At 38.5% G+C, this 27711-nt stretch overlaps 1 protein-coding gene across 2 annotated transcripts; it reads right to left on the reverse strand.

Annotated features, from left to right (window-relative positions):
* On the reverse strand, nucleotides 1–27711 carry LOC116695417 (phosphatidylinositol 4,5-bisphosphate 3-kinase catalytic subunit alpha isoform). 2 transcript variants are annotated; one of them, XM_032525637.1, is made up of 26 exons: nucleotides 27359–27711; nucleotides 26841–26909; nucleotides 19515–19619; nucleotides 19020–19188; nucleotides 18547–18673; nucleotides 17769–17978; nucleotides 17305–17399; nucleotides 17040–17195; nucleotides 15999–16244; nucleotides 15324–15409; nucleotides 14450–14555; nucleotides 12265–12417; nucleotides 11938–12072; nucleotides 10262–10386; nucleotides 9787–9868; nucleotides 9322–9486; nucleotides 8890–8993; nucleotides 8618–8789; nucleotides 8387–8493; nucleotides 8110–8231; nucleotides 7310–7388; nucleotides 7000–7170; nucleotides 6672–6789; nucleotides 6037–6188; nucleotides 5210–5372; nucleotides 1–5059 (listed from the first exon to the last, which is right to left on the reverse strand). In XM_032525637.1, the coding sequence occupies exons 3-26, from the start codon at nucleotides 19568–19570 to the stop codon at nucleotides 4952–4954; spliced, it is 3207 nt and encodes a 1068-aa protein (XP_032381528.1). In that variant the 5' UTR covers nucleotides 19571–19619; nucleotides 26841–26909; nucleotides 27359–27711; the 3' UTR covers nucleotides 1–4951. The 2 variants fall into 2 exon arrangements, with proteins under 2 accessions (XP_032381528.1, XP_032381529.1); XM_032525638.1 differs by lacking the exon at nucleotides 26841–26909.

The following is a 27711-nucleotide window of genomic DNA, read 5'->3' on the forward strand; positions in this document are numbered from 1 at the left end:
TAAATGTTTAACACATTTATTTGTACTTCTTTACAGAACACTCAGATGACCAGTCAGTCAGTCAGGGTACAAATCTTTACTCAGTGACCAGGGAGCCAAAAATGAAATACAACATACATTTATAAATTAAAGAAAATGCAGGTTATTGTTAGGATGATGAAACTGTTCCTACGTGGAGCAAACTTAAGGCATTCATTCATAAACATATGTCTGGCTGCTTAGAAGACTAAAGTAAAAAAACAAATAATGTAGCATGAAGATTACTGAGTTTTACCCAATGCCATGCAGCTAGGCTGTGAAAAACAACACATTGGCTCGTTGTACATTCATTCATAGTATAGGTTAAGGTTCTGACAGCATGGTATGTTGAAGAAATATATTAGCAACACCCTATAATGTAGTTTAGAACACTGCATACAAAAAAAGAACATTAATCCACGGAGAATTTAGTTAACTTCTGTTTGAAGTGAGAATTTAGACTTCAGAAGCCTATAAATGATCACAAATGATCAATAATCTTAATGATTAGTCATATTTGCTCTTTGAATGAAGGTCCTGGGTTTAGAGCAAAGCAGACTAAACTGTACAACACCATTAGTTGTTCAATAGAAATTACCCATGACTCATATTTACGTTTATAGTGGCTGTAGTAAAGATGGGATTAAAGCAGTATGATGCTGACGAAGTATGAGAGCGGCAAACTCGGCAGGTTAGTTAGAGTAGTGAACGGGTCAAACAAACACAGGACTTTAACCCAGAACTACATCACGTTCTATGTCACATGCGTAACTGGAAGTGAATAAACGCAACCAACTGATTTCAACCCCAAACACAATGTTTATCTAAACTTAGAAGTAGTTCGTAGTAGTTTTTGGTGCCTGAACCTAACCAAATTGCAACCATTTTAATGTTAATGACATGTTTGAAACTGCGACCATTTACATTTGGACGGAAAATGCTCCTGTGGGTCCGTTTTTCTGTTGCCGCCAGGGGCGTTATCTTCTGAATCGCTCACGTGGGTCGTATAAGATAGTAGGAGGACTTGTTGGAGTTCAAATAAAAATAGTCCGCAACTGTGGATTTGACAGTGTTTTTAACTGCTCCTCAGAAACAAACACAGACCTATTCACTACATATACATGGGGACAGTAGGGCCTGTCCATCAGGAGGACAAACCGGAACATTAACACACAATAACAACTTCTCGGAAAGCCATAATAAACAATATAGGCCTCAAAAAAGTAGTATTTACTGCATCAATATTGCATTGAATGGTATTTTATATTCTGGGTGTGTATGTCCACTGTTTGTGTTGGAATTATAGATGATTGTATAAGCATGGGCAATCACAGAAGAGAGGGTAAAAGAAAATAGAATTTCCCTCCTCTCTGTTAAACTTCTCAGATCAGTATTTCTCTGCACAAGTAGAGTAAAGAGCTTAAATGAGATGATCAACCATTTCTAACTTCATCTTATTTAGTAAAATAGCAGGTACAATAATTATGTATCATTATGTGATACTCCACTGCCTGCAGATTGTTAGGTTATATTCAATCAGATTTGTAATTTTGGGCCTGTGTTTTCATTTTTGAGCTTTTTGAATCTGAAAATAGATAAAGCACGGATGCCATCAAAGCTTTCACTTAAAGAAAGATAAACTAGTGCAACAGTTTAAATTCTTGCACCGATTCAGTGCCAAAATTGGCGAGCAGGAGAACTTTCAAGCAAAAAAACATAATATGAGAAGATGTGAGAACTATGAATTAGATGCTGGACATATTTCTTATAAATTTGAGACTGAGGATGAAGATCCAAGATTATTAAATCTTTTAAATGTTGTAAGATACTCTGTCATAGTTCTGACAGCACCTGATCTTATAAATTTGTACTTTCATAAGTTCAAGAAGTAGGTGCGTCTTCAGTTATGTAGGACTATGGCATAAAAAACACTTAAAGGTATCAACCAAAAATCCTATACACAATTCTTCAACCATAGGTGCTTACATACAGTACAATATGTATACATACACACTCTCACATTCAGTACTAGATAGACACTGCACTTTCCCCCATCTCAACTTTAAACCAACAAATATAGCTGTGGTTCTGATTTGTGACGTTTCAAGTAAAAGATTTACACCTTAGGTATGGGAAAAAAAAAAAAGTTTGGGGAAGACCACCTCTTCAATAGTTAAGTGTCTTCACACATACACACGGAAATGTACATACATACAGTGTGGATTTTCATTGGGGCCTGCCAATGAAGCTCTGCAACCAGTACAGAAATACCATTAATGTACACAAACACACTCACACAATCAATTTGGAAGATACATGGGAGAGGATATTAAAGAGAACACTACAGGTTTGTCACACATGAAGTCCGCCATAGAGATTTGATTGTAACTGTACATACATACTGCTTAATGCTTCTTTAAAAGGTAAAGTGTCATACATATACTGGTTATGCTGCTTGAAAACATAAAAAGATGAGTGCACATATGGTCCATGTTAGTAATGAAATACATTCTAGCCATTAATGCTGCAAAGATATATGACATCACAGATGTGCGCCAGAACAGACCACCACTTTAGCTTTTAAATACAATTAACAGTTGAGCTGACAAAGTGTTGACATTCTTTTCCGCAGGCAGATTGAGTTTCATGCTGTAGCTAAGTAAAATGGTGATCTAGTTATGAGCACATCCAAATGTTTTTCTAAGTACATTACGAGGGTGTCGGGGGCTCTTGAGGCTGCTCTGAGCCATCTTTAATTAATACATTCTCTTCTCAACAAAGCACACCATACGAGAAGTTTTAAATCAACAAATCTGTTGAGTTTTCTGCCTCTCAAAAAACACCTTTTTGTAACAATATCTTTTGAAAAAGTTATCTATCTCAAAATTCAAGGCGACTATGGTCTGTTTTAAAGACACGACAAAACAAAAATGCATTGTCAAGCTGTAATCCTGCACCCGTGTTAATTGTTTGTGTTAATTTAAATGATGGTTGATTTAAAGTATTTTATATTTCCTTTTCTCTTTCTGTAACATACCTGTAATAATTGATGACTCATCAATTTGATGACTCATAGGCGTATTAAAAAGTGCTCTAAGAGACGTTGGGTGACGGTACTTCAAGTTGACGTTTAAAGTATTTTCAAAAACGAGGCTAGGTCCCCTCTCCCTCCCTTTCGTGCACTAACCCCCCAACCACAAGCCCAACCCTCAAATCCTTCTTGTCGGTTATTGGTTGGAACGCTGGAACTCTGTGAAAGGTGTTATATCCACCAGATGTGTGATAAAGAAAAGTTAAAATGCACTTTGTCCATGAGTCGGCAAATACATTCTACTGCTCTAATGATATGCTAAAGACCAACAACCTCACATTGTTATAAATAAATAATAATAAAAAAACAACGAAGGTCAAATCTAGCTTTTCATGTTAATAGTGCTGTCAAGGTAAAACAACTTATTTAGGCAGTTTGTGTGGCTGAGCAGTGTTGTGGAGTGTTGTGCTGTGACGCCAAGGCATTTTATCAACAGGAAGACGTGACATTCCCCTGGACTTCTGCTTGCCAACAAAGAGGCTTAAAATAGGTTCCATTATTCATAAAATGTGAGATTGGCACTTTCATTTTTACCAATTTGCATCCCCAAACAAGTACATTTTTACAAATTCCAAGGGGTTGCAAACTAGCCACAATAACACAAATTGGGTGCTCCTGACAATTTCAAATGAGATATTTAACTTTGAGTGATGGAGGCAAAAAAAAGGCATCAGCAGTCTTAATTCACAAATATGAGCAAAACCCTTGGGAAAAAAGGGGAAAGCTGTTGCACTCATGGTAGACAGATGGAGAAAGCAAAAAGATGAACACAAATACAAAAAACTCTAAATGTATTTACACAAACAATTGGGAGTTTCTGGAGAGCTGAGTTTTGCCTGTGTCGAAACTGAAAGAAACTAGATACATAAATAAATTCAAAAAGTCATAATAAATCTGTATATTATTCCAGTACTTCTAAGTGCTTTTTTAGATGGAGAGGCATCATCACCCTGAAGTTTATGCAAAAGTCTAAAGCTGCACCACCAACAAATGTTCCCAAGGGTGGAGTGCTTTATAATTGTTGGAGACTGTAGAGTTGTGCAAAACAACCCAAAGACTCCTCTGCAGTTTTTGAGCTTTTCAAATAAACTCACAAAGGGTTAAAAGGTGGGAAAGCTGACACCAAATCAGCTAGGAAGGGCAACTCCACCACATAAATGGTGGAAGTCTGTGCAGTGGTATTCATCATAGAAGCTCCCATACTTCAGTAATCCTGCACTGGGCAACAAATTTCAGTGCCACTTTGTACGTAAGATATTCAGACAGTTCCTTGTGCCTGCTATCTTCTCAGCAAGTGATAAGATAAGAATTTTTTTTTTTTTTTTAAAGGTTCCAAAGCACCTCCTTCCTGGGTTGGAGCCACAGTTCAGAAGTAATACAGCAGGAGAGCAGCAAGCTGAACTTACTTTGTGGCTACTTTTAAAGATTGGCAGGTACATCTTCTTTAAGTTGTCCAATGTGTATTTCCAACAAGTGCAGCAAGGTAAGAGGTACAATTATCTTTCATTACCCAATGTGTTCCCATTGGGGAAATTCACTGATGAAGCATAACAGCCAAGGAGACGAGCATCGGCCAGGTAGGGTACATCTTCACTAGGACGCAAGGACAACGCTCTCTTGTAGATAACAGAACAAGTAGAGGGAAGAGTTAGGAAATCAAGACTACGGAAAAGGGCAGGTGATTATGGCAAGAAAATGCAAAAAAAACAGGAACCCTGTTTAGATAAATCAAAATGGCACTGGTGTTTAAAAAAATAAAATTAAAATTAAGCTGCATACTTCCATCATCAGTCGGCTGTAAATCCATGATGGGACTGGTGTTTTTTGTTTGTGTGCAGGAGATCAGTTTAGTGCATGCTGTCTAATGGTGTGGAATATCCAGTCCATCTTGGTGGTCCATCCTCCATGGTGAGCATCATTCATCTGTTTCATAAAGTAGTCCAACGCCTCCTGCACAAATCAGAAAAAAATAAAATATATATATGAGTACATGCAACAATCCAAGAGAGGTTTTAGAAGGCCAAATGTAAGACGTGAGACAATTTAAAGACCCCAAATAAAGAATAAAATGGATAGGAGCACGGACAAAAGTCTTATTACCTGTTCGCTTTTCTCCAGGGCCAGCGTCTTCCTAATATAGGCAATGTCATCAAATGACTGCAACTCAGGCATGCCAGAGCCCAGCATCATGGAGAACAGGTTGATGAAGAGGTTAGCATGCTGCCGGATGGCCAGGTAAGCTTTATAACACATCTCCTGGAACCTGGAGGGAGATGGAAAAGGAAATGTGACAGAGACAAACAAAAAGTAAAAAAATGTATATAGTTTGTTTAGTGGCTGCAGTGCAGGGAAATCACAGCAGCATCAACAAGAGAAAAAAAAAAAAAGAATGAAGCTCAGAGTCAAGCAATGACACCCACCCAAAGGCAGGTGAGCATGTGTTTGATTTCTGAAGAAGATTTAAGGGCCGTGACCATTTCTGCAAAAGGTGACAGCAAGCCATTTCACAAACGATTGTCGCTCACAAACAACCTAGTCCTACAGGGCTCATGCATGGGTTGCAGGTATTGGGTTTGTTTTGATTACAAACGCGTGTCCAAATTAAAGCGAGAGAAATTGAATGTTGCAAATTTTGTAAAACAGGCCTCAGACCGGCTTGCTAGACAGGACGGATGCTTGCAAATCTCTATGTTTCTTACTAACCAAACTAAGAGGGAAGTGAAGCAACAAAAATGCACTGTGCTGCTTTGAAGTAAAAATATGAATTCAAACCTCCATTCCAATATATTCAAATATTGTTGTGGCAGTACCTCACAATAGGACAATAAGTTTTGGGGGTCGACTAGCCAACAGACTGACTGATATTAGTTGCAGGTAGCAGATAAAAAATAAGATGAAAGAAAAGAAGAGGTAAGATGCTGCAGTACCTTTCAAACTCTTTGGTCTTAGCACACTCCTGGGATCCCTTGCTGATCACGATGAGGAAGTCTTGTGTCAGTACAAAGGGCACTCGCTCTCTCTTGTAGCCAAATTTCTTCTTCTTATGATCCAGGAAATGGCCAAAATCTATATGAAACAACTGGAAGGGGGGCAGAACAAAGAAGACAGCAGGAAGTTTGAGTTTAGTAACTCTAACAAGTAAGCCTCCTCTAAAGTAAAATCTATATACTGTATATAAATAAGAAAACACAAGCCATCGACCAATTAGAAGTTATTTTACAAAAATGAGTTTTGGATTAAATTTATTAATTTTCTCAAATATGTACTGGAAAATCACATATCCCTAATACATAAATTTAAATTAAGAAGATAATCCAAGTGAAGCAGGCTAGATGGAGAAGCTTTTAAAGTTAAGTAATCAGATACCATTTAAATCTCACTGAGATCCCACTAGAATCGAAACATTGTGCAGGTTAGTCATTATGTGTAAACTCTGCATGTATGTGGTTAAATGTCAATCACATCTCGAATTGTTTATATATAGCATGTGTGATAATCGTAACCTGTCCACCCTTGACCATAATTGTGTGCCATGTATGATCTGTAGGCCTATACAAGTTACCTGTCCATCATCTTTGACCATAATGTTGCTGTTGTGTCTGTCTCCTATCCCAAGGATAAATGTAGCTACACAGTAGCCAGCACAGGACCTTGTAAACAGATCCACAGCCATGTCATACCTGCACACGCGCACACACGCACACACGCGCACACACACATTAAAAATGAGAAAATGTTTAAAAGCAAATAGGCTATAACTCTACACGATAGCAGATTTCCCTTGAAACATTACTTTTAGGCTCCCACTAATTTTGTACTTTAATCATCAACACTGTTTAATGATGCGAAGATGCTGTAAAAATAAATAATATCAGGAGAGAAGAACTCACATCTCGCCCTTGTTCTTGTCCCTGAGCCACTGATGCAGAGTGTTTGAGTTGAACTGCAGGGCTCCTTTCAAGCCTCCTTTACACTGAATCTGCATGATGGTATGGGAGCTGCGAACCACCTCAATGAGACCCACACAGTCTCCTAAAGACAAACAGCCGTAAGGAAGCATCCTGAAGACACACAAAACAGATTCTCTTCAGCCCCATCAGCACTGAGGCAGGGAAAAGTTAGAGAATTAAGAAATTGAAGCAGAGAGATACAGAGAAAAAGAGAATATCTAGATTGAGATAATATGAGAGAGAGAAGTACCGTAGGTCCAGTCCCTGATTCTGCCAAATATTCTCCATGATTTTAATAATTTGCAACGTCAGCATATCCTGCCGCAAGTCTACAACACAAACCCACACAATAAAGGCAGTTACTGTTATTAACATCCTGATCCAGACAGATTATACACATTCACAACATGATTATGACAACCATTACCAATGAGCTCTGCATTCTGTAAATAGCACTTTACAACTTGTGACAACATTTAGGATTGGGTCTTGAAATATGTTGCATATGTTTTATAGCACAAACCAGGAGGAGGAACCTGGTCTTCCTGAGCAAACCAAGCTAAGTTTTTAAAGTTTCACTCAATGGCATATGGTGGTTATCCTCACGCGTCAGATGGTGCAGCAAAGTTTCACTTGCAAAATAGAGAGTGGAGATAGCAGAAGGGCACGGACAGCCTGCGTGTGACATACGCCAGATGTCAGATTTCATCCCTGCCAAGTACGTACATCCGTTGAGCCGGATCACTTGTGAAAATATGACAAGATGGAATTTTGTGTTGTGTGATGGGATCCCGCAATATGCAAATATGTTAAAGTCTATGTCGCCCAAATCTTTTAACCAGTTTTACAGGTTTATGGCAAATGTAGTCATGTTTTGAGACTCATTGGCACTAACAGTACCATATCCTTAAGATAGAAGCTTCTCAAAATCCTTAGCATTTAGGCTTGATATTTGGCAAGAATAGTAGTGCAAGCAAGTATAAGAATTTATTTAGTAATAACAGATTTGTGTTTAATGCTATGACATTTGTTTGTGTGTGCGTGTGTTACCATCTCCATTTTTAAAGATGATCTCATTGTTCTGAAAGAGCAGCTCCGACATGATGTCAGGATTCTCCCAGTTGAGCCACAGCGGCCTCTTTGCTGATGACATGATCCTGCATTCATCTAACCTGTGCACAAATTAATTCAAGATATTAATTTACATTATTTTCACTCACACACACACACACACACACACACACACACACACACACACACACACACACACACACACACACACACACACACACACACACACACACACACCACAAAACACACTTCGAACCTAAGGTTTCCCAATTGATGTGCAGGGTTGAGAGGAGAGGTGTAATTCTGCAGAGCATCCATGTAGTCTGGTCTCTTCATCTGGTCCACAAGAAACCGCATCTGGACCTCCACAAGACACACATACATGCATTTGCATATAAAATGTGTGCACATACATCCACAGAGAAATCTTCTAAACATTATTTATTTATGTGGTACAAGTGTTTATATCTGTATGGGCTCTCCTTACCTTCTGCGTCTCATCCTTCTTCTCCTGTTTTAGGATGTCAGTGAGGTTAATCAGCTTCTCCATGGCCTCTACCTGCCTGCTCAGGTGTTTGAGGTACATGCCACATGCCCGGCAGTAAGCCTCTAACAGAAGCCCAAACCTCTGGCTCACGGTTTTATTGTGCATTTCTGACCTGTGAGGAAGCCACAAAGATGAGTTTCTAGCTTTTAAAAAGTCACAAAGAAAGGAATGTACATAAACATGGAGAAAAAGCAATCTGAAAGGTGACTCACTTGAGATGCCAGAAGAAGAAATGACCTATCCTTTGATTGGTCAGGGCCTTTTTGAGGAGGAAACGGGCCAGGGGATTGTCAAGATACTGCTCATATTTTAATACCTAAAACAGGAGGAGAGAGAGGAAGATTGAAAGGAAAGAATAAATAGAAAAGGTTCAGATTAGATTAGTCATTTATATAAATAAACCCAATACAAAATACATACAAATTAATACAAACTAAGGCAGACCAGAAAGTTTTCAACACAAAAGAACAGCTGCTTTCACACAGATTTAACTTTTGCTGCAAATGACACGCAGGCCAGAGAAAAGTACTTCACAGTTCACTTGAGTCATAGTGCTCTTTATTCCTCAATGTCTTCCTTTTTACCCTATTTGTTCTTCAAACAGTTCCTTGATTTCAATAGCCCAGACTCTTGGCTAGACCTACCTGTACGAGCTGGATAAGGTATTGGGACAGTTTGTCATCAGTAAGGTATTTGTCAAGGCAGCGTACAGCAAAGTGTCTGACCATGGGATCTGGATAGTTACAGTCCAAAAGCTCCATGGCCTGCTCAGGACGCGTTGACGGCCAATCCTTTAACAGACAATACATCTGGGAAACATACAAATATGAATTAATACTCATTATACACTATTCACAGCGTGTACGTGCGTTGGAGTACTGAAGTATTTTTACGGAAGATTGACAACAAAAAAAGAGTCATTTCCTAACAAATTGTTAGTGATCAAACGTGAAATAGATGGAATAAATCTTTACTACAACATGCTTTGCATTTGACACTTACAAACCAAGTCTTTACTATTTCCATTTGTCATCTTCTCATTTATCAGCCACAGATCAAGTATGAATGAGTTTTATATAACTAGCAGGTATGAAATGGCATGGCAGTACCTGTGCTACTTCATCTCTGGAGTTCCACTTGACAGCGAGAAGGATCTTGGGAAGGATTTCAGGAATGTTCATGCAGTAGTGCCTGGTAGAGAAAAAGACACCGGATAACTACTGTGTGTTGATTTGCAGTTTCAGCCTGAATCTGTGGTTTTTACATATCTACATCCTGCATACAAGGTTAAAACAAAACGTGTTTCCAGTATTTAGCATGCAGATTTTGGTTACAGTTATTCAAGAAGAGTATTTTTGTTTTTTAAACAAAATAAATGTTTGAGAGTAACAAATAAAAAGAAAAGAAAAACATTTTCAGCCATTAACCTACAAGAATAAGCCTGTGTTAAATCTGGTTTTACAAACGACTACGTACAAGTCAGACCTGTGAAATCCATGCCATTCTATGGTTCAACATAAAGTAAAACTTTAAATGCTATATAGTAGAGTAGTCTAGTGTTATATCTGCTGGTTGGGAGATTACCTGTGTCTCCAGAGGAAGTCTTTCTCCTGCTCAGTGATTTCTGAAAGAGGGTCTCTGTTACTCAGCTGTCTCATCTGCTCAGTGTCGTTCTCTGTGAGGGCGTGATCTCTGGCTGACCGGTTGCTCTGAAACACAACATAAAGAAAATAACCCAATAAACACTGTATGAGGACATTACTAACACCGCCATAATTAACTTGTGGCTGCAGAATGCTCCACTTCTGAAACGTTTCCAGAGGACATTGAAACTGTGATGGAGCCAGATGCTGTGTACATTCGACTTAAGGTTCAGGCTATTAACAACCCTGAGAATGTCCTTGTCCTGAATTTGAGCTTCTTTCTTTTGGTCATTACTTTGCCAAGAGCACAACATCTGTAGAAAGGTTATATTTGCCTGTTCCTACTTCTTATAATCTTAATACTGTCTGATTTCTAAATGTATAAATCTAGTGTAATTTTTAATCAATTAAGCGTAAGATAATATTAAATTATTTTCTTTTCAGAAGCAAGCCAGGTAATATCATCATCACACCATGTATTGAGCTGGGCACTCCTAACATTTGACACACACACATCATGAATAACTTACCACATCATCTCACATGGCAAAGTAATACAACCAAGTCATGGTTCCCCTGCCATAAATTCATCTAAATATCTGACAAGATGAGTTAACAATGTCTAAGTCAACAATGAGTTTTTATAGTTCATTGCTGGGCTGAAAATTAACCACTTTTATCAGATCTATTATTGACCTAAATTAATATAAATTGCATCATATCAAGTTTCAATAAAAAACTGAAAAGGGCTATAACATTCACTGACATCTAACCAAACAGTTAACCAATTAATTGGTACAGCTCTGTAAAACCCGGAGCTGTACCAGCAACTGTTGTCTGTCAGTGCTGTCAATAATGTTTAATAACAATTCTTTCACTAGGTAACACTGCTCATCTTAGACACTCACATTTAATACAAGTTTCAATACCACAACTACCATTACATTTTGTGTCTTCTACAGCACACATATCTGTTTACATTACCAACACACTGCCATCACCACTAATTTAGCAGATTGTGTCACGGCATATAATGCCTTAAACAAAAATACAACCACACTAGACATTAGGGCCTCATTAATCAATGTACCGCTACATAGGGTCTAATTACTGGTGAAATTCAAACACCTTCATTAATAACTTACCTGATGCTCTCAGTACATGCTATAAATATTATGTTTTTTTTAAGTTCGTATTTCAGTTGTTACTTGCTAAATTATTTGTGCTTTTCTCAATGAAAATATGAAGGTAACGATGTATCTTAATCGGTTTCTTAATGCTGAAACTACGATATCTTGATGCTGCAACTACTATATTTTGTTTTTATTGTGATTTCACATTTACATGTCTGTCATCATCAGTACAATAGCGTTTAATTAATTTGATTGTTGAAAAGTGCACACCCCTCCAACTCCTGTGTGCTCCTCCTGGGGCTCTGTATAGCCCAGACCTCTTTTGCTCATGCAACCTCAAACCTACAAGCTCCATACTGGTCTTTGAGATGTCACTTTAACAGACATTTATTTACCTATGTTTAAGTTTCAAAACATAAAACAAACCGCTGTGTTGTTCCACCTTTCCAGTCCACTGGTTAGTGGCCAGTAAGCAGGTTATTACCTGTCCAGAGAGGTTGTAGTTAAACCCCAATTCCCTCGAGATGGTCCAGTTTGCATGCTCCTCTATTGCATTCATATCTGGGTATTTGACAGAACTACTAAAGTGGTCAAACTCCAGCTCCAGACATGGGGTTTCCTAGACAACAAAGATAATAATATCATCACATTGTGTAAATTATCTCACAAAACATTTCAATTTAATATGGAAACCTGTAACTTCCTTATGCCACATTTCTGGCACAGTCCCCATATGAAACAATGCATGTACAGTGCAAAAGAATATGTAAAACATTGTACTTTTTTATGGCAAGATGCTGAATTTGAATACCTTATTTGGGTTGGATCCAGTAACTCCTATGGGGTTGAGGAGGTCTTCAAGGCCGTGAGGGACAGGCCAGAGGTTCAGAGCCATCTTGTTGGCCACCAGAGTGTGTGTGTAGTCAAACAAGTTGATATTACCCCAGGCTAGTGGACAGTGCTCCTATAGTAAAGGGAGAGAGAGTAGTATTACTGATATGTATTAATTTCCAATGTGAGAAGCTTATGGGGAAAAACAGACACAAACACAGATGGTGAATCATTTTGAATCAAAGAGGCTTTAACATCAACATATTCTGGCACTTGCTGTGTGAAAATATATAATTAAATTAAGCTTTCCTTATGCTAAGGACACATTAAATACGCTTAAGTATTTCTCAAATACATGATTGACTACACTTACTTATTAAAAATAAAATCAGTTAGAAAAGATGAATGCTGGTGAATGCTGTTTATTTGCCAACAATGTGTTGGTTTGCAGCAAAGATTTTAGAGGGCCTTCCAAGGTTTCAGTGTGTTACATTGATGTTGTTAAATTTGAACAAGTGCTAATTTATTTTGATTTATTTCAAAGGCTTTTAAGGTTTAGGACGCAGCACAGTTACAGTAATAACTAGAATGTCATGCCTACGCTCATTCATCCTGAAATCCATGAAATGTGGCCAGCTGTCTTCTGGTACTGTATATGACAGCACAGTCTGGCAGGATGTTCAATTAGTCTGAATTGGACCTCTCTATAAGTGGTTGACTAGAAGATAATTGATTATGGTACATGGATGGTAAAAATGTCTTGGCAAGATGTACCATTGTTTTATCTTTAGATATAAAAAAAAATCAAAAATTCTTTAAACTGCAGTACTCCTACCACAGCTACCGTCTAAGTATTCACAAAGGCTGAGGAAATGTTTAAGATAAACGTCAGAGTGAGTCTAAACTAAGGGGCAGCGATGACACCTGGTGACAACGACAAACATGCTGAGGCAGATAGAGTTACCTGCAGACAGCCAGTCAAAATGCACCTATTTATAGTAAGTGCTGGAACAAAGGGCTGCTGTAGAGAAGTGTTTATCTTTCATTTAGGTAGGGCTTGAAAGAGCATCCTCTAACCTGACCTCAGTCTAGCACTGTGCAGTGCATGATAGGGCTCACCTCAGGTGTCTGTTACAATATCCATGTCTGGCATTCATTGATACACACTACACACACACACACCTCTTTCAGCTTTTCCACCAGAGAGAGAAAAAAAGAACTATTTGTGTAGGTGTCTGTTACAAGTATCAGACCCAATGCAGAACACAGACAGTCATTCTCTTTATTGTAAATTTGATGTATCAAGAATTACTAAATTACTTTAATGCTACACAAATGATATCAAGAAAGCAGTAGTTTTTTTAGGTTTTAAATTAAATGTGTTAATCTGCTAACTTCTCTGCCCTAATTTGGTTTTGGATTATCAAAATATTCAATTTTTCTGTTGTCTAAGTCTGTAATTCAAATACTTTGATAGAGAACAGTTAGCCCCATTCAGAACATGCCATCAACGTGCACAAGTGAAGCATAGTATAACATGAATGGAAAAGTCCTTTCTGCTGATTGTGTTTCTGTTGTGTTGATGTTTTTTGCCACCACGGTGCCCATGGCCGATTAGTAATTAAACAGAGCCAAAGACGATACCACAGCTCCCATTCTCCATGGACACATATACTCAAACAGACTGACGCATAGTAGGGTAGGTTTATCCAATACCAGCACATGCTACACACATTCAAAAGGTCCCTCTAGGATGGGTTAGCATGTGAGTGCTAAATAAAAGATTTAGACACATGGAGGTCATCTGCCTTCTGCTTATCTGTAAAAAGGCTACTACTATTGGTATTTGTATGATCAGGAATAATTGTCCTTTGGCTAACATAAGCTCTTATATAGTTTGACCAGTTATAGATGTTTTTGTGCTTTACAAATCACAAAATGCAAATTTCACCGTGTACACAAATATGTTGTACAACTGTTGTACTGTTGCTTTTTCCCCTCAATCAAACGGTAGTTTTTACTTTTCCATAATCATTCCTAACTGTTAAAAAAAGAAATGGTTGTATCCAAATAGCCTAGTAAGACACTTCCTGAGTTTGTATGTCCACTCTCCTGTAAAATTAAGTTGCACTGCGGAGTAATTTCCATCTTGCTTTCTATCCTACCTCCTTGGCTCCCTTCCGCCCCTTGACAGAGCAGATGGAGAGGCAGAGTCTGGCGGCACGGGGTATGTCTGGGATGTACATATCATAGGTGAGCCACTCATTCCACCTGTAGACAAAGAATGATAGAGATACAGAGATAATTTAAAAATCTTTGGTCAACTAAAAGATCAAGAAACAATCTCAAAAAATAGGCCTAAAGGGTAGGCAACAAACCCCAAGAACAGGACCTAAAAAGAGCTGTACCACTCAATTCTCTGTGGTGCACCAAAGTGTTTCCAATAATAGAAAACTGAAATGCTGGGAGACCTTACACTATCCTACGCTATTACACAAGGCTGAGTTGAGCTAATACTTTCAGCAACAAAATGTAGACAGGGACACATAGCAAAAAATACCTTAGTGCCTAAATTATTGTAAAAAAGATATTTAAACAGTCCTATAAAGTACAGCGGTATTCCTTTTACCTCTCCAGAGGTATAACAGTGGACCAGACTTTGGTTGACCAGTAATGTAATACAGAAGTTTAGTGTTACTAGCCAGCACTAAACGTTACCCCTCCTGCCTTTGACTACTTACAGTAAATTAGAAGTATAAATTGTCTAATGCACTCTCACTAAAATAAAGAGAAAGTGATTTAAAGTAGTAATTATTTCAATTATCGGGTACCATCATTAATTTGTCGCATTTTATTTCATGTAACGTTTCCTGGTTTTACCTTCTACTGTAAAACATCTCTCACATTGTTTATTTAAGCACCTGTATTAAGAAACTCTCTTCACAAATAAAGTTATTGTTATACAGTAGTTGAAGACTCCCACATTTAAGGAATGCTGCAGTGAATTAAAAGGTATTGTAATAAAGGGTTGGCAATTACCTGGGGTTAGAGCAGGGTACCCTCTGCGTGTTGACATTGTCACACATCTGTTCACCTCCATGGTAAATGCCTGTTCTCACATATATCTATAATTATACAAGAGAAGAAAAATGCAAGAAAAAAACATTAATAAAAAAGATGTGATATATCTTCTTCACTATAATATTTCTAAGAGATGCGCCTGTTGGACAACGTATCTCACTAATAGCATGCAACAGCTGTCATGTAAAATGATCATTTCACTTAAGTGGCATGCAGCCTGGCAGTTTTGTAAACACATTACATTTACATGATTAAAATGATTCATGACAGCACATCAACACAAGCTAGAACTACTTTCCTTTCCTAAAGGTCTCTGTTCACAAGAAACTTGGACAAAGAATGTTTGTTTCCACAGGATATGAGGGATTTGGAAGAGGGGGTACTTTGCACAACTGAAATAACAGCCCACTGATTTTGACCAAAAACGTATCTTCATTTACTAATGAGCAAAAAATACAATAAACACCATTCAAAATTTTTTGTGTAACTGAAAATTCATTTGGCTCACTTTGGCCAATTATTGTCTTCTCCTACCATCCATGTAAGAGTAGAGCATTAGAGTCAAGGATGTGTTTTAATTTGACTGATCAAGACAGACACTGGCATATTCCTGTAAGCACTATGTGTCCCCACCTTGTCTATGTCCCGTATATTGACGTTAACATAGGTGGCACACAGGATTCGTATTCGCAGGGTTCCGTTGATGGTCCACAGTGACTTGGCAGCTGCCTCGCCATTCATATAGGATGTTGCCGTAGAGATACGTCGAGAGTATGATGGCATGACAAAGTTATCTGTAGGCAACTGAGTATATAGGCTGTCCTTAGCCATTAACATCAGGTTAGGCAGCCTGCCCAGCATGATGCAACTACGGATATACTAGAGGGAGAGAGACAGAGAGAGGGAATGACGCAGTTAGGACTGTTAGAATGAAAGTACACAGAGCTGCTAAAGTTACATTGTGCGTAAGTGTAACCAGTGATATCAATTGGTCCTTTTCCAGCAGCTGCTGAGTGAATGCAGAGGAAACAGTGACACTTTGTGCATCTTCTACTCTGATCTGTGGGGACAGGACCAAATAAGCAACTCGCTCCCGCCTGCTTGTTTTTTTTTGTTTAATTCCGATTGTTTGTATTTATTTTGTGGTTTTAATTTTTTTTGTTTTGTCTTGCAACAATGTTAATTGTTTGAGATGAATAAAAAAATAAATAAAATGAAATCTGGCTCACATGGATTTTTTCCAGACTCTGAGCCTGGGCTCACATCACATACATGCAAGAGGAAATGGTTTCACTGTTCTGATGAAAGGCAATGTTGTTTTGACAAATCCACAATGGTTACAAGAAATAAAGGATCTGAAATAGAACAGGCTTTGGTTATACCCTGATACAGATTTACCAAAAAGTCTTAGAACACAGTTTGATGGGTTTCTGTGCAGACCGCCCCCAACTACAGTATGCCTGCTATTTTTACTCTTTGAGCCAATAAACTAAGTTGTTCAAACTCTTCATTCATGCAAGGCAGAAATGTTGGCACTTGGCAATGAAATAATAAATAAAATATTTACTTCCTGTAAAAATTATTTTTCAAGTTTTTAATGTAACTTAAAGGTCTAAATTATCACAAATTGAATGTTTTATTTAATAAAATATATTTTTCCCATATGTCTCTTACCTTATACTGGCTGATGGGGTACTTTTCCAGCAGATACTCATCACAGCCACATACTTTGAGGATGTATTTACCCTGATATTCCTGAACACACATCTTTAGCTGCTCTGGGGAAAGCAGCATGCTGCGTGTCTTCTTACGAATGGCCTCTGCAATCACCTTTAGGACAAGATACATGCAGACAGCCTACATTAGACACCCTTTGATTTCCCTTACAATGAATTGAATTGATTCACTGTCTATTTATTTTAGATCATATTCACCCCACCTGTTCAGGCACACAGTCGTGGTTGATTTTTAATGTATACTTTTGTTTGTCGTTGTTTGGAGAAACAATCACCCAAATCACGACAATAATCTGACCTACAAAAAGAAACGGACAAAAAAGAAAGCTCAGAAAAATAATCAATAAATAAAATGTTCCTCATGCAGCAACCCAGAATAACAATAACCACCCACCCTCAATTATTCTGAAGCTGAGGGTATTATTTTGAGCAGGAGCACCTCAATCAATTCACTGAATGCCCTGCTCATTACTGTAGTTCCTAACCATTGGTAAGGCTGGTTAGTAGCGATTATGTGAAATATTAACTTCTTGCTCCCTGTTGTCCTGTTGTCTTTGCGTACCTTCTTTGTGTTTTATTTTCTCAAAATAATAATAATAATTTTCAATTTCTCATTTGAAACCAGTAAAATTGTGCACAGAGAAAAAAGTCCAAAGCTGTTTCCTACCTTTGTCCAGTTTGCTATAGATGTGTTTGGGAAGTTCCTGTGTGGATTCTACATTTGGTGGGTAAACATACAGAGCTCTACTGTGGGGCCCGCTGGCGTCTCTCAGCTCCACAGAGTCTTTGCAAACATTTAGGATGTTTCTCCTGAAGTCCTGAACCTCAGGGTCCTTCACAAGATCAAACTCACACACAGGCATACCAATAGCAAACCCTGAAAGAACAGAAAGTAGAGTCAGTGTTTTGGGGCTAGGTTGGTCTGTTTAGAGATACAATAACATTATGTTTTCCTCCTTTGTCTACTGTGGCTTCCTAAAACATACAAAACAATAAAACACAACAAATGTTAGTAGCTTCAGTGTATCAGTTCGGCTAATTACATTAAGCTCAAAATTAGCCAAAGAACATGGCTCAGATAGACTTTTTCATTCCCAACTTAACCTGTAAATAAAACCACTAAATATCCTACTCAGCTTTACTTAAGCTAAACAGAGTTACAGAAACTTTATTGCATATTTTGTCTTTCCCATTTAGTATAAAAAATATTATTTAGATTAACTATAAAGTCAAATTAAACAATTATTTTCTTAAAAACTACTAAATGTGTTGCTAAGTAGCAAAATAAGCCAAATGAAGCAAAGTAGTTCTTTTTTAAACTGAAAACCTCTTTTAAATTAGTAATGTTCCAAACTATATTTTTTATTCACTTTTATTTTAAAAGTAATAAAAAAAAGAACCCCGACTCCAACCAAACCAGTGCTATCATAGGAGAGGTCTCCTACCAATCTCTCTGTTCAGGATCTTTTCCTCTCTGTTGCCAACTGGTTCAATGACCTTAAGGAAGGGCTGGAAGAGCCGGAGGTCACACAGCCTCCGGGTCTCGTCATAGAACTCCTCCCGCTCGGCTTCCTGCAGGCAGGGGAAAAAAACAGACTGTGTTGAAACAGTTCCATTTTCTTTTTTTATGAAAACCAATGGTGAATTAAGATTGGACGGCCTTCCTGCAGGTGAATGTTTTGGAAAAGTGCAATGGTGTGTTTTTAGACACAGAAAAGCATTTTCTAGGGGTAAGATGTGCTCAGGTTTGTAGAGAAGACAGCAAGATGTGAACAACTTTTGTGATGTGGCAACAGTTCCAGGGACCAATTTCTTTTTACTACCACGTTCTGGGGTTGTTCCATCAAACTTCCAACTAATTAATTTAGATGGACACCTCTGCTTACCAGATATTCAAATAGAGACTGAGAGTTCTTACCTGTGTAACACTGACAAAGATGTAGGACGTCTCCTCCTGTAGGAGGTGATGGAGGGGATATTTCCGGGCCTCCTTGAACAGCTCATGTTTGATGGTGATGAGCGTGGCCTCACGGAGACACTCCAGGGTCAGAATCATCCCATTGGGCAGCAAGCAGTCAACCAGGATCCTGCAGACACACTCAGCATTATTATAATATTTCGATTAACTTCATTATTTAGTAAATAATAGTAAATTATTTATTGTAATTTACCATGTCCTCTTAGGGCATTTCACACTCATAAGAGTTTCCAATAAGGAATATACTGTATAAACAAAATAACATTCTAACAATAACTGAATACTAAGTAATGTAATAAATGCATAGGCATGTGAACTTTGAAGACTTTTATATTTGCAGTAACATGAAACTAACAGGCTTGTTGAGGCATGTGTACAGTACGCAATAAAAATACAACATGCACATGTATCCACAATATAATCCAGTGTGCATACCTGGGAGGCATCAAGTGGATGCCCCATAGCTCCCCTGAGGACGGTCTTGGAGGCATGGTCCTCTGTCTCCCAGCTCGGTCACAGAGTTAAGCTGCAGAGCACAACCTGAAAGATAACAACACTTTTTAGCAAGTTCTGCCCCTCATAGTGTAAGGCATGGGCTAAAAGCCCTGTTTAAAGCCCCAGTGGTGATACTTAATGTAAAAAAAAAAACTGTTTATAGGTGCAGTATATTTGGTAAATACTGTTTACTTGATGATTCTGTTTGTAAAGCAACTTAGTCAGAAGCACAGCTGACCAAATAACACACATTGTTCAAAAGGTTCATGCGCCACACTTTCAAGGTGACCCCAAAAGGGTGAACTTGAAAGCACTCCACAGTGTTGCCAACTAAGCAACTCTTAATGTGCCTAGTAACCAAAAAAAACTCTGTCAAACTATTCTTTAAAACAATAAAAAATTTAATGGCACACAATTTTGCTGATTTAACAACCATTTTCTAGATTTGGCAACTTAATTTCAAAAACACGAGCTGCTCCCAGTTAAAGACCGTTGCCAGTACTGCTCAGTGAATCTGCAGTCCTGCCTTCTCGCTTTGTCTCAGCTGTGCTCACTGAGTCAAAGAACAAGCGTGTTCAGTCAGCCACACAGTGCCAAGACTAAAACAAGTGCAGTGACTGACTGCAGAGCCTCCATGGCGTATGTAAAACTGGCATAGTTTACTACTTTATGTAACTCAAGTGTATCTTACCAACAGACTGCACTTACAAAAGAGACCTTAACCGGAGGAGAGAAGGGTCTTCAGGTAACCAAAACAGATCTTTAACTACAAAGCATAAAAGTTTAATTTATGGAGGACAACCTTTGTAGTAATGGGAGATCACCCTAGCTAAGGGCTCTCATTCAAAGAAGACGACTCATGCAGCTTTTACAGCAGACAATACTATGAACTATTTCCCCATCTTTGGATATTGATATTAAATAAATGACCGGTCCAATGTGAATTGTGATGTGCCCTACCTTATGGCAATTATGTTTTTTGAAACATAAATCTTTCATTCAATGTCATTAGTTTGACATTTATAGTAAGCAAACATAAAAGATTTATGAAATGTCACAAAGTACAGGACTGTGTTTGTACTGGCTTAAAACTTAACTTTAAACTCCTGTGGTTGTACAAGTATTTTAGACAGACTAATGTCCAACACTCACAAACACAAAAACAACACAGTGACTCAACTGTAAAAGATTGTGACATAGTGATGAGAAATTATGTGTTTGGGCTCTTAGAAAATTACAACATGCCTTAATTTAACCTTCAGCCAATTTATGAAAATAAACAACTCTCGGAAAGGCAGGATGAGAAGAAAACAGATATTATCATCATCATTCATCCTGCCAATATACATATCTCATTCATTATGGTGAAAGTGATTGTCTTGATTCCATTAGCAGCCTAGACTATATTACCTTTTAATCTTAAATACAACAACATACGTTGAGAATAGTATAGAACAAAAAAAAAATAGCCAGTACTAATAAACTAGAAGACAAACACCCATCATAACACCATTGTACTGTCATGTACTGTCTTGGTGTTTTTGCACATTGACAATATTTGTGTTGCAACATTATGAGAAAAATGTTCTACTGTATAGGACTGCACAAAGGCAAACTATACCAAAGATATACACCACATGTTATTGTGTTCAAACAATATTGTTTCTCATCTTTTCAACAAGGGGAGGTGCATATTTTCTCTGAGAAAAAAAGCATTAGCAAATAGCAAAAGGATACAATTATCAAGGAGATAGAAGCCTTTACTTTTCATTTCACACAGCTATAGCACTCAAATAAGTCATAAGGTCATTATATCACCTAAAAACACTTATTTGTCAAAGTTATAATCAAAAACCGACTTGATATTGTGTTACATTTTACAACACTAACAGTACTTTGATATTCCCCATCTCAATCTAACAGAAGTCAACGCACCCAACATTGCCTCTGGCTCCCAGATCAGATGCAGTAGTAAAGGCAACCGGCAAGATGCCCTCCTGCACCAGACTTTAGAAATGTTTTGCTTGGTTTTGACTAACAGTGAGGACACCATAGGGCATCTCTACGACATGCCAGTAAATCTCATTGCTGACTTGGAGCACATTAGCTTCTGAATCAACAACCATTGATTCCATTTACCAGTAATTCAAATAGGTCTGGTGTTGTGATCACTAACAGCTGTTTCCCTGGTTGGAAAAGCAACCAAGCCAATCATTTGTTTGTAGGCATGATTAAGATCCCCTTCCTGTGCCAGAGCCAGAAGAATGGTCACAAAAATAGCCACAAGCATAGATGAGAAAGACACAGCTTTAACAACTGTCTTAAAAGTTGACCTACAGAAATAAAAACTTTTAATTCTGCATATTTCCTTGATCTACTTGAAAAGCGGCACCAAAATGAAATTATCTGATTATCAGGTGGTGGATTCTGCTCAGGAAAAGGGTGCCTGTACGGCTCTGCTTGCGCTGTTGCAAATACAAAACTGACCGGGTTAAGCATCCAGGGCAAGAATGGATGTATATCTACATGACGTACAAGGAGCAACGGAGTTGGTAGAGTCACATGGTGGCTCCACAGAGATGGCGGCTAGATCAGGATTAAAACAATTGCCTGATGAACATGGACTCTCTTGTCTTAATCTCTTAATGTGACCTAGTTTTATTGCATTGTTATCAGATATGATTACAGATTACATGTTTTTGAATGGCATATATGTCCTGTTTAATATTGCCTACACTCCATAGGTTAATTAGGCCACTACTAAGTTAGAGTTTCCTTTCCAATGTGCTTGCTATTTTGTGCTTTTTGTTTGGTGTTTTTGTTGATGAGAAATGCCTTTATTCTGAAGTCTATTTAGGGCGCTTTCACACCTGTAGTTTGTTTGCTTTGGCCCAAATCAGTTGGTGAGTTAGTAAACTTGGAGCAATTTGCCCAAGCATACCAAATTGCGTCATTACAAATCAGGCAAGAATGTCCAGCCCTCTTATTGGTCGGATAAGGCTGGGGACGAGAACAAGAAAATAAATACAGGAAGGTCATGTGTTCTGGTCTTTTGGTCAAACCAGCTCATTTCAATAAAATTATCAGATATTGTTTGGCAAGAGACATTACTGCATCTGCTCACTGGTCACCGAGACTAAGCTCTGCTCTGTCTCTAATTTTAGCGCCAGCTAGTTAGACAACTGAGATCCGAGTGACAGGCAGAAAGCTTGACCGCAGTCTATTTCTTTTAAAGAAACACTTTAAGCTGCTAAAGTTTGCTGCATCGCAGATTGCTAAACATACCTGACTACAGCATACATCAGCTCACCACAAACGAACCGCTCCAGAGTTCGATTGAAAGCGTACCAAGACCACCTCTTAAAACAGGTCTCAGTACACTTGTTGGGTCCACTTTTGGTGCGTACCAGAGTACAATTGCTGCGTTCTCACTCGCCCAAACAAACTGCACCAGCAGGGCAAACAAACCCTGGTTTGATTCAACCGGATTAAAGGCTGTCGGTGTGAAAAGGCCCTAAGTGTAGAACCAGGTGCTGTTGCAACCAGGCAACTGTGGGCTGCGGCTCCTCTTTTGCTGCCCCGTGTCCAATCTTGATCACAAACCTACCTTGAGTGTTAGCCTTCTGGCTATGCTACCACAAGGCCATCTTCTGTTTAATATCTACACCCTTCCACTGGCTCTCATTATGGAAAACAACAACATAAATTATCATAGTTATGCGGACGACACACAAATTTACATAACCTTGTTGCCTCGGAACTACAGTCAATACAAAAACTGGGTAGGTGCATTGAACAAACGACTTGATGTGCCAGAATTTTCTTAAATTAAATGAAGAAAAAACTGAGGGGATTATTTTTGGAGCCAAAGAGGAACGATTAAGACAAAGACAGACAAAGACAGAAATCTTGGTATAATTATGGACTCAAATCTGAATTTTAACAGCCACATTAAGACAATAACAAAGTATGCCTATTATCACCTTAAAAATATATCAAGGGTTAAAAGACTTCAATCAATCAGACTGTTGCAGCTGATTCAAAACGCCGCTGCTCAACTCGTCACTAACACCAAGAAGGTGAATCATCTGGGACAGGTCTGCTTGCTTTCTGTCCCCAGAATATGAACCAAAAAGGGGAAACAGCGTTCAGGTTTAATGCTCCACATATCTGGAACAAACTTGCAGATAACTGTAGGTCCGCAACAACTCTTAGCTCTTTTAAAAGGAGAATTCCGGTCAATTCCAACACGTAGCTGTGTTGTGTGTAAATGTGGAGTGCTGTCAGTAGAGAGAAAAATGAAACCAATCAGTGCAGCTTACACGGGGTTATCCGCCTGGAAGAGTTAGAACCCAACAGGCTTAGACAGGGCAAATTTTTAACATGTTTAAAACTTTAAAACAGAGCTATGTGTTGGAATCAACCGCAATTCTCCTTAAAATCAAGGCTGATCTGTCTATGAGACAAGGTCCCTCAAGAAGGCCCAGTCAGTCCTAGCCGACCCGAGTCACCCCCTGAACAGCTGTTTCATCTTGTTGCCGTCTGGCCGGAGATTCAGTCTGCCTAAATGTAGGACAAACAGACATAAAAACTCTTTTGTCCCAGCTGCTATAGGCTTTTTCAACAAGTCAATGTGAGGTGTGGTCTTTGTTTTTGTTGTCTTTGTATTTTATTTTTAGATGTATGGCTGTTGTTTTGTATAACCTGTGTGTTACATGCTGCTGCACAACAAATTGCCCCTTGGGGATAATAAAGACTCTTGAACCTTGAACCTTGAAGACCTATCTTTTTGACATTGCCTTTTTTAATTTATTGTACTGCACTGTGACTTATATTGCTGTAATGTATCTATTTTTTAAATTTCTAATACAATTCTAACTGCTTTTGTAAAGGTTTATGTAAAGCACTTTGAATTGCACTGTTGTTGAAATGTGCTATATTAATATAAATGCCTTGCAAGTGCGTCACCACCCTAGACTGTCTGTCTCAACATGCTGTTAGATGGCAATATAAAACTTCTAAACTGAAAAATGAAACTTACATCACTCAGTTTATAGCAGAATTCCAGATATTTGCAGACAATGTTGGCTCTGTAAAAACCCCAAGGATATTGTGGGACGTGATAAAAGGTTTTATTAAGAGCAATACCACACTATTCTGCTTACTTGTTACCTTTTTTTGACTTACAAAACACACTCAATCTACCACATTCCTCTTTTTTCTTTTACTTTCAATTAAGAACAGCACTCAAGGCATACAGTGTCCCCTGGCAGAGGTCTCTGCCCATCCAACTTATCAGGAAGTTATTTACTATGAAGTCAAGAACCTATGGTATGGTATCAAGGCTTTATCAGTTCTTAGTAATATCTGGCTGCTTTGGCCTTCCTATTGTGAGGATCTGGGTAAGAGATTGCCCAGGCCTGAGTACTGATCTTAAACTGGCATGATGTAGGGTTTAACATCCCAGAAGTGTCACGCAGTCCAGACCATCAGCATCAGATCACTACAATTTCATTCATAGGACATATCTCACATGGAAAAAATGCATCAAATGAAAATATTTAAATGCCCTTAATGCACTTTCTACCCACCAGAAGCTCAAGGTACATATCTTCACATGATCTGGGATCGCTTTCCTGTCGGTCAGTTCTGGAACAATATTGCATCCAAAATATCTGCTCTGATTAATAAAACTTTACCTGTTACTGTCAATGTTTTGTGTCTGAATTATCTGTCAGCCCTTCAGCTCTCTAAAACTCAAAAACGTTCTGTTTTGCTGGACTTACAGTGGCCAAGAGAATGATTGCAACCCGTCGGAAACCACCTCATGACATGTCTATTCGTACATGGCCTCTTTCTTTTTTGGATGTCATATATGTGGAGCTCTTCACGGCTCGCATAAATGGAGCGCCAGGAAAAACTTTGGACACTCGGCTCAACATTGCTGAATCCTTGAAATCCTTGCTGTAGACTTGCGATTCAGCCTTCTTGCTTCTATCTGCGTGTGTATTTGGTCCCTTTGGTCTTGTGCCGGTCTCCCTGTCAATGCCTCTTGTTTGTTTGTGTTTTTGTCTGTGTCTGTGAGCTGCAGACATCGTTCTTGCCGTTTGTGTTTTTGTTGTGTTTCCCTCCTTCCCGTATTTCCTCTCTTTGTTTTGGTGTGAAACATTTGATCGCAAGAAGGATTGTGGAAAAGGTGCAATGTGTCTTCTTTGGTATGTGTAGTGTACTTAGACCAATGTTCTGCACGTTTGCTTATCTGTTTGTTTAAATAAAATAAAAAAGGTGGTAGCAAAAAAAAGGAGCAATGGAGTTAAAAATAAATAAAGTGGATAGCACTCTCTGAAACTGAAACATTGATATTCCAACTGACAGTAAAAATTGTCAACCCAGTTAAAATTTAGAGTTGTGAACTTGTGACTGACACAAATATGCATGACAGTGATAGTTGACCATAAAGAAGAACAGCAAACTTTATTTACAAAGAAGAGCAGCATTGAATATGTACAAAAACAAGCTAAAGCGGAAATCCCTGAATTAAAACAAACCACCCACTGAGCATTTCTGCGATCTGATACACTGATCAGGATGCAGCTAAGCACTTTAGGACAAAAGAGGAAGCTTCCTCACAACACAGGATGTGTGGAATGGGGAAACATTGGCCTAGACACAAGCTTGCTTTGAATACTGAAACACAACTAAAAAAGAAGTTGTGTGAGCTAACAGTGGCAGGTTGGCAAGATCAATATGTTTAGTCTTCTACAACACATAATATGTGTTGTAGAGGTTTATATGGAAGCCCATTTCTGCCAATGTGATGCAAATAAAAGATCCTGTAAGTCATTATAATGAAAGACAAAACAATGACTTAGTATCTTGAAATAATGAGATAGTATTTCTTCTCATCATTTTGAGATATTAACTCAATATTTTGAAATAGTGTGTCATTATTTTGAGATACTAAGTCATTAGGGGATGCTAAGTTGTTATTATGAAAGAAGTTTTTTATGAGATACATTATTTTGAAAAGTTTGTCATTATATTGACTTGCAGGATCTTTTTTCCATCACATTGGCGGAAATGGGTTTCCACAGTTTGGCCAGTTGCACCATATTACACAACTAAGTGAGTTAAGGAAAACACTCGATTTACATTTTTTATTTTGGCCATTACATTAACGTTAGCTTTGCTTTCAGAAAGAAATGTAACATTCGATATAAAATCCTTTTGCTGGACTCTCAACAGACAGGAATGAGTGAAGCATACCTAAGAGACACGCCCTCCTATTTTGATGATGGGAAAGTTCCACCCTTCATGTTTCGATCCATCTTCACGCTGTCACAGAAATATGTGTTGGGCAGAGAGAAAATGAAAACAAAAACACCATCACACACATTCTGCATCTATAGCAGATTCACACTGGCTAGCAGCAGGTTAGCTAACGTTGGGTGTTAGGGAATGACAGCTGCACAACACTGTAAGCTCTCGATATAGCATAATGATACAAATATAACGTTAGTGACGTTATATATACAAAGACAATTAGTTTACAACCACTCTATCAATGTCGGCTTAACGTTACCACATATCTTTCGACTAAGTTAATGCCCACCAGTTTTGGAAATGGTTATAGCTAGCGCTCTTGTTCACTAGCTAACGGCTAACGCTGAGCCTAGCTAGCTATGTTCCCCTGGTAGGTAACGTTATCCATATTCCCAAGATTAAACACAAGCCTTTAGTATATTCAAAGGTAGGAATGTGGCTAATTTTGAATGGTAACTTACCCTGTTGAGTTAGCGTCAACGTAGTGAAGTGTTTGAAGATGCTGGTCTGACCCTGGCTAGCCTTCCATCTATCCAACAGAGCAGAGCAGTCCCCAAAGCAGGATGTTATCTGTCGCCCGTCAGCCTCTTTGCCAGCAAACCGTTACCACACACCGACTATAAATCCTCTCGTGTTGCGGGATGTACGGCGTGCAGCTCCATGTCCAACATGTCCAGTCAGTAGAGCTCAAGCTGAGGATGTTATATGAGCGGCTGAAGTGCTGGTTGACTGGACAAGTTGTCTTGCTCCCCGGCACTGCAGCCACGCTGTCTTTCAGGGGCCCTCCTCCCTTCCTCTCTCACACATACACAGA

This window comes from Etheostoma spectabile, chromosome 9 (assembly GCF_008692095.1).
Source record: "Etheostoma spectabile isolate EspeVRDwgs_2016 chromosome 9, UIUC_Espe_1.0, whole genome shotgun sequence".
NCBI lineage: Eukaryota > Metazoa > Chordata > Actinopteri > Perciformes > Percidae > Etheostoma > Etheostoma spectabile.

Excerpts from the sequence above, each read along its gene's own strand:
- LOC116695417 (XM_032525638.1), bottom strand. The coding sequence starts at position 19,570 with ATGCCTCCAAGACCGTCCTCAGGGGAGCTATGGGGCATCCACTTGATG. Across the intron at positions 17,979-18,546 it reads GATCCTGAACAGAGAGATTG|GGTTTGCTATTGGTATGCCT; the intron begins GTAGGAGACCTC and ends CTGTTCTTTCAG. Across the intron at positions 9,487-9,786 it reads CCAGAGATGAAGTAGCACAG|ATGTATTGTCTGTTAAAGGA; the intron begins GTACTGCCATGC and ends TATGTTTCCCAG.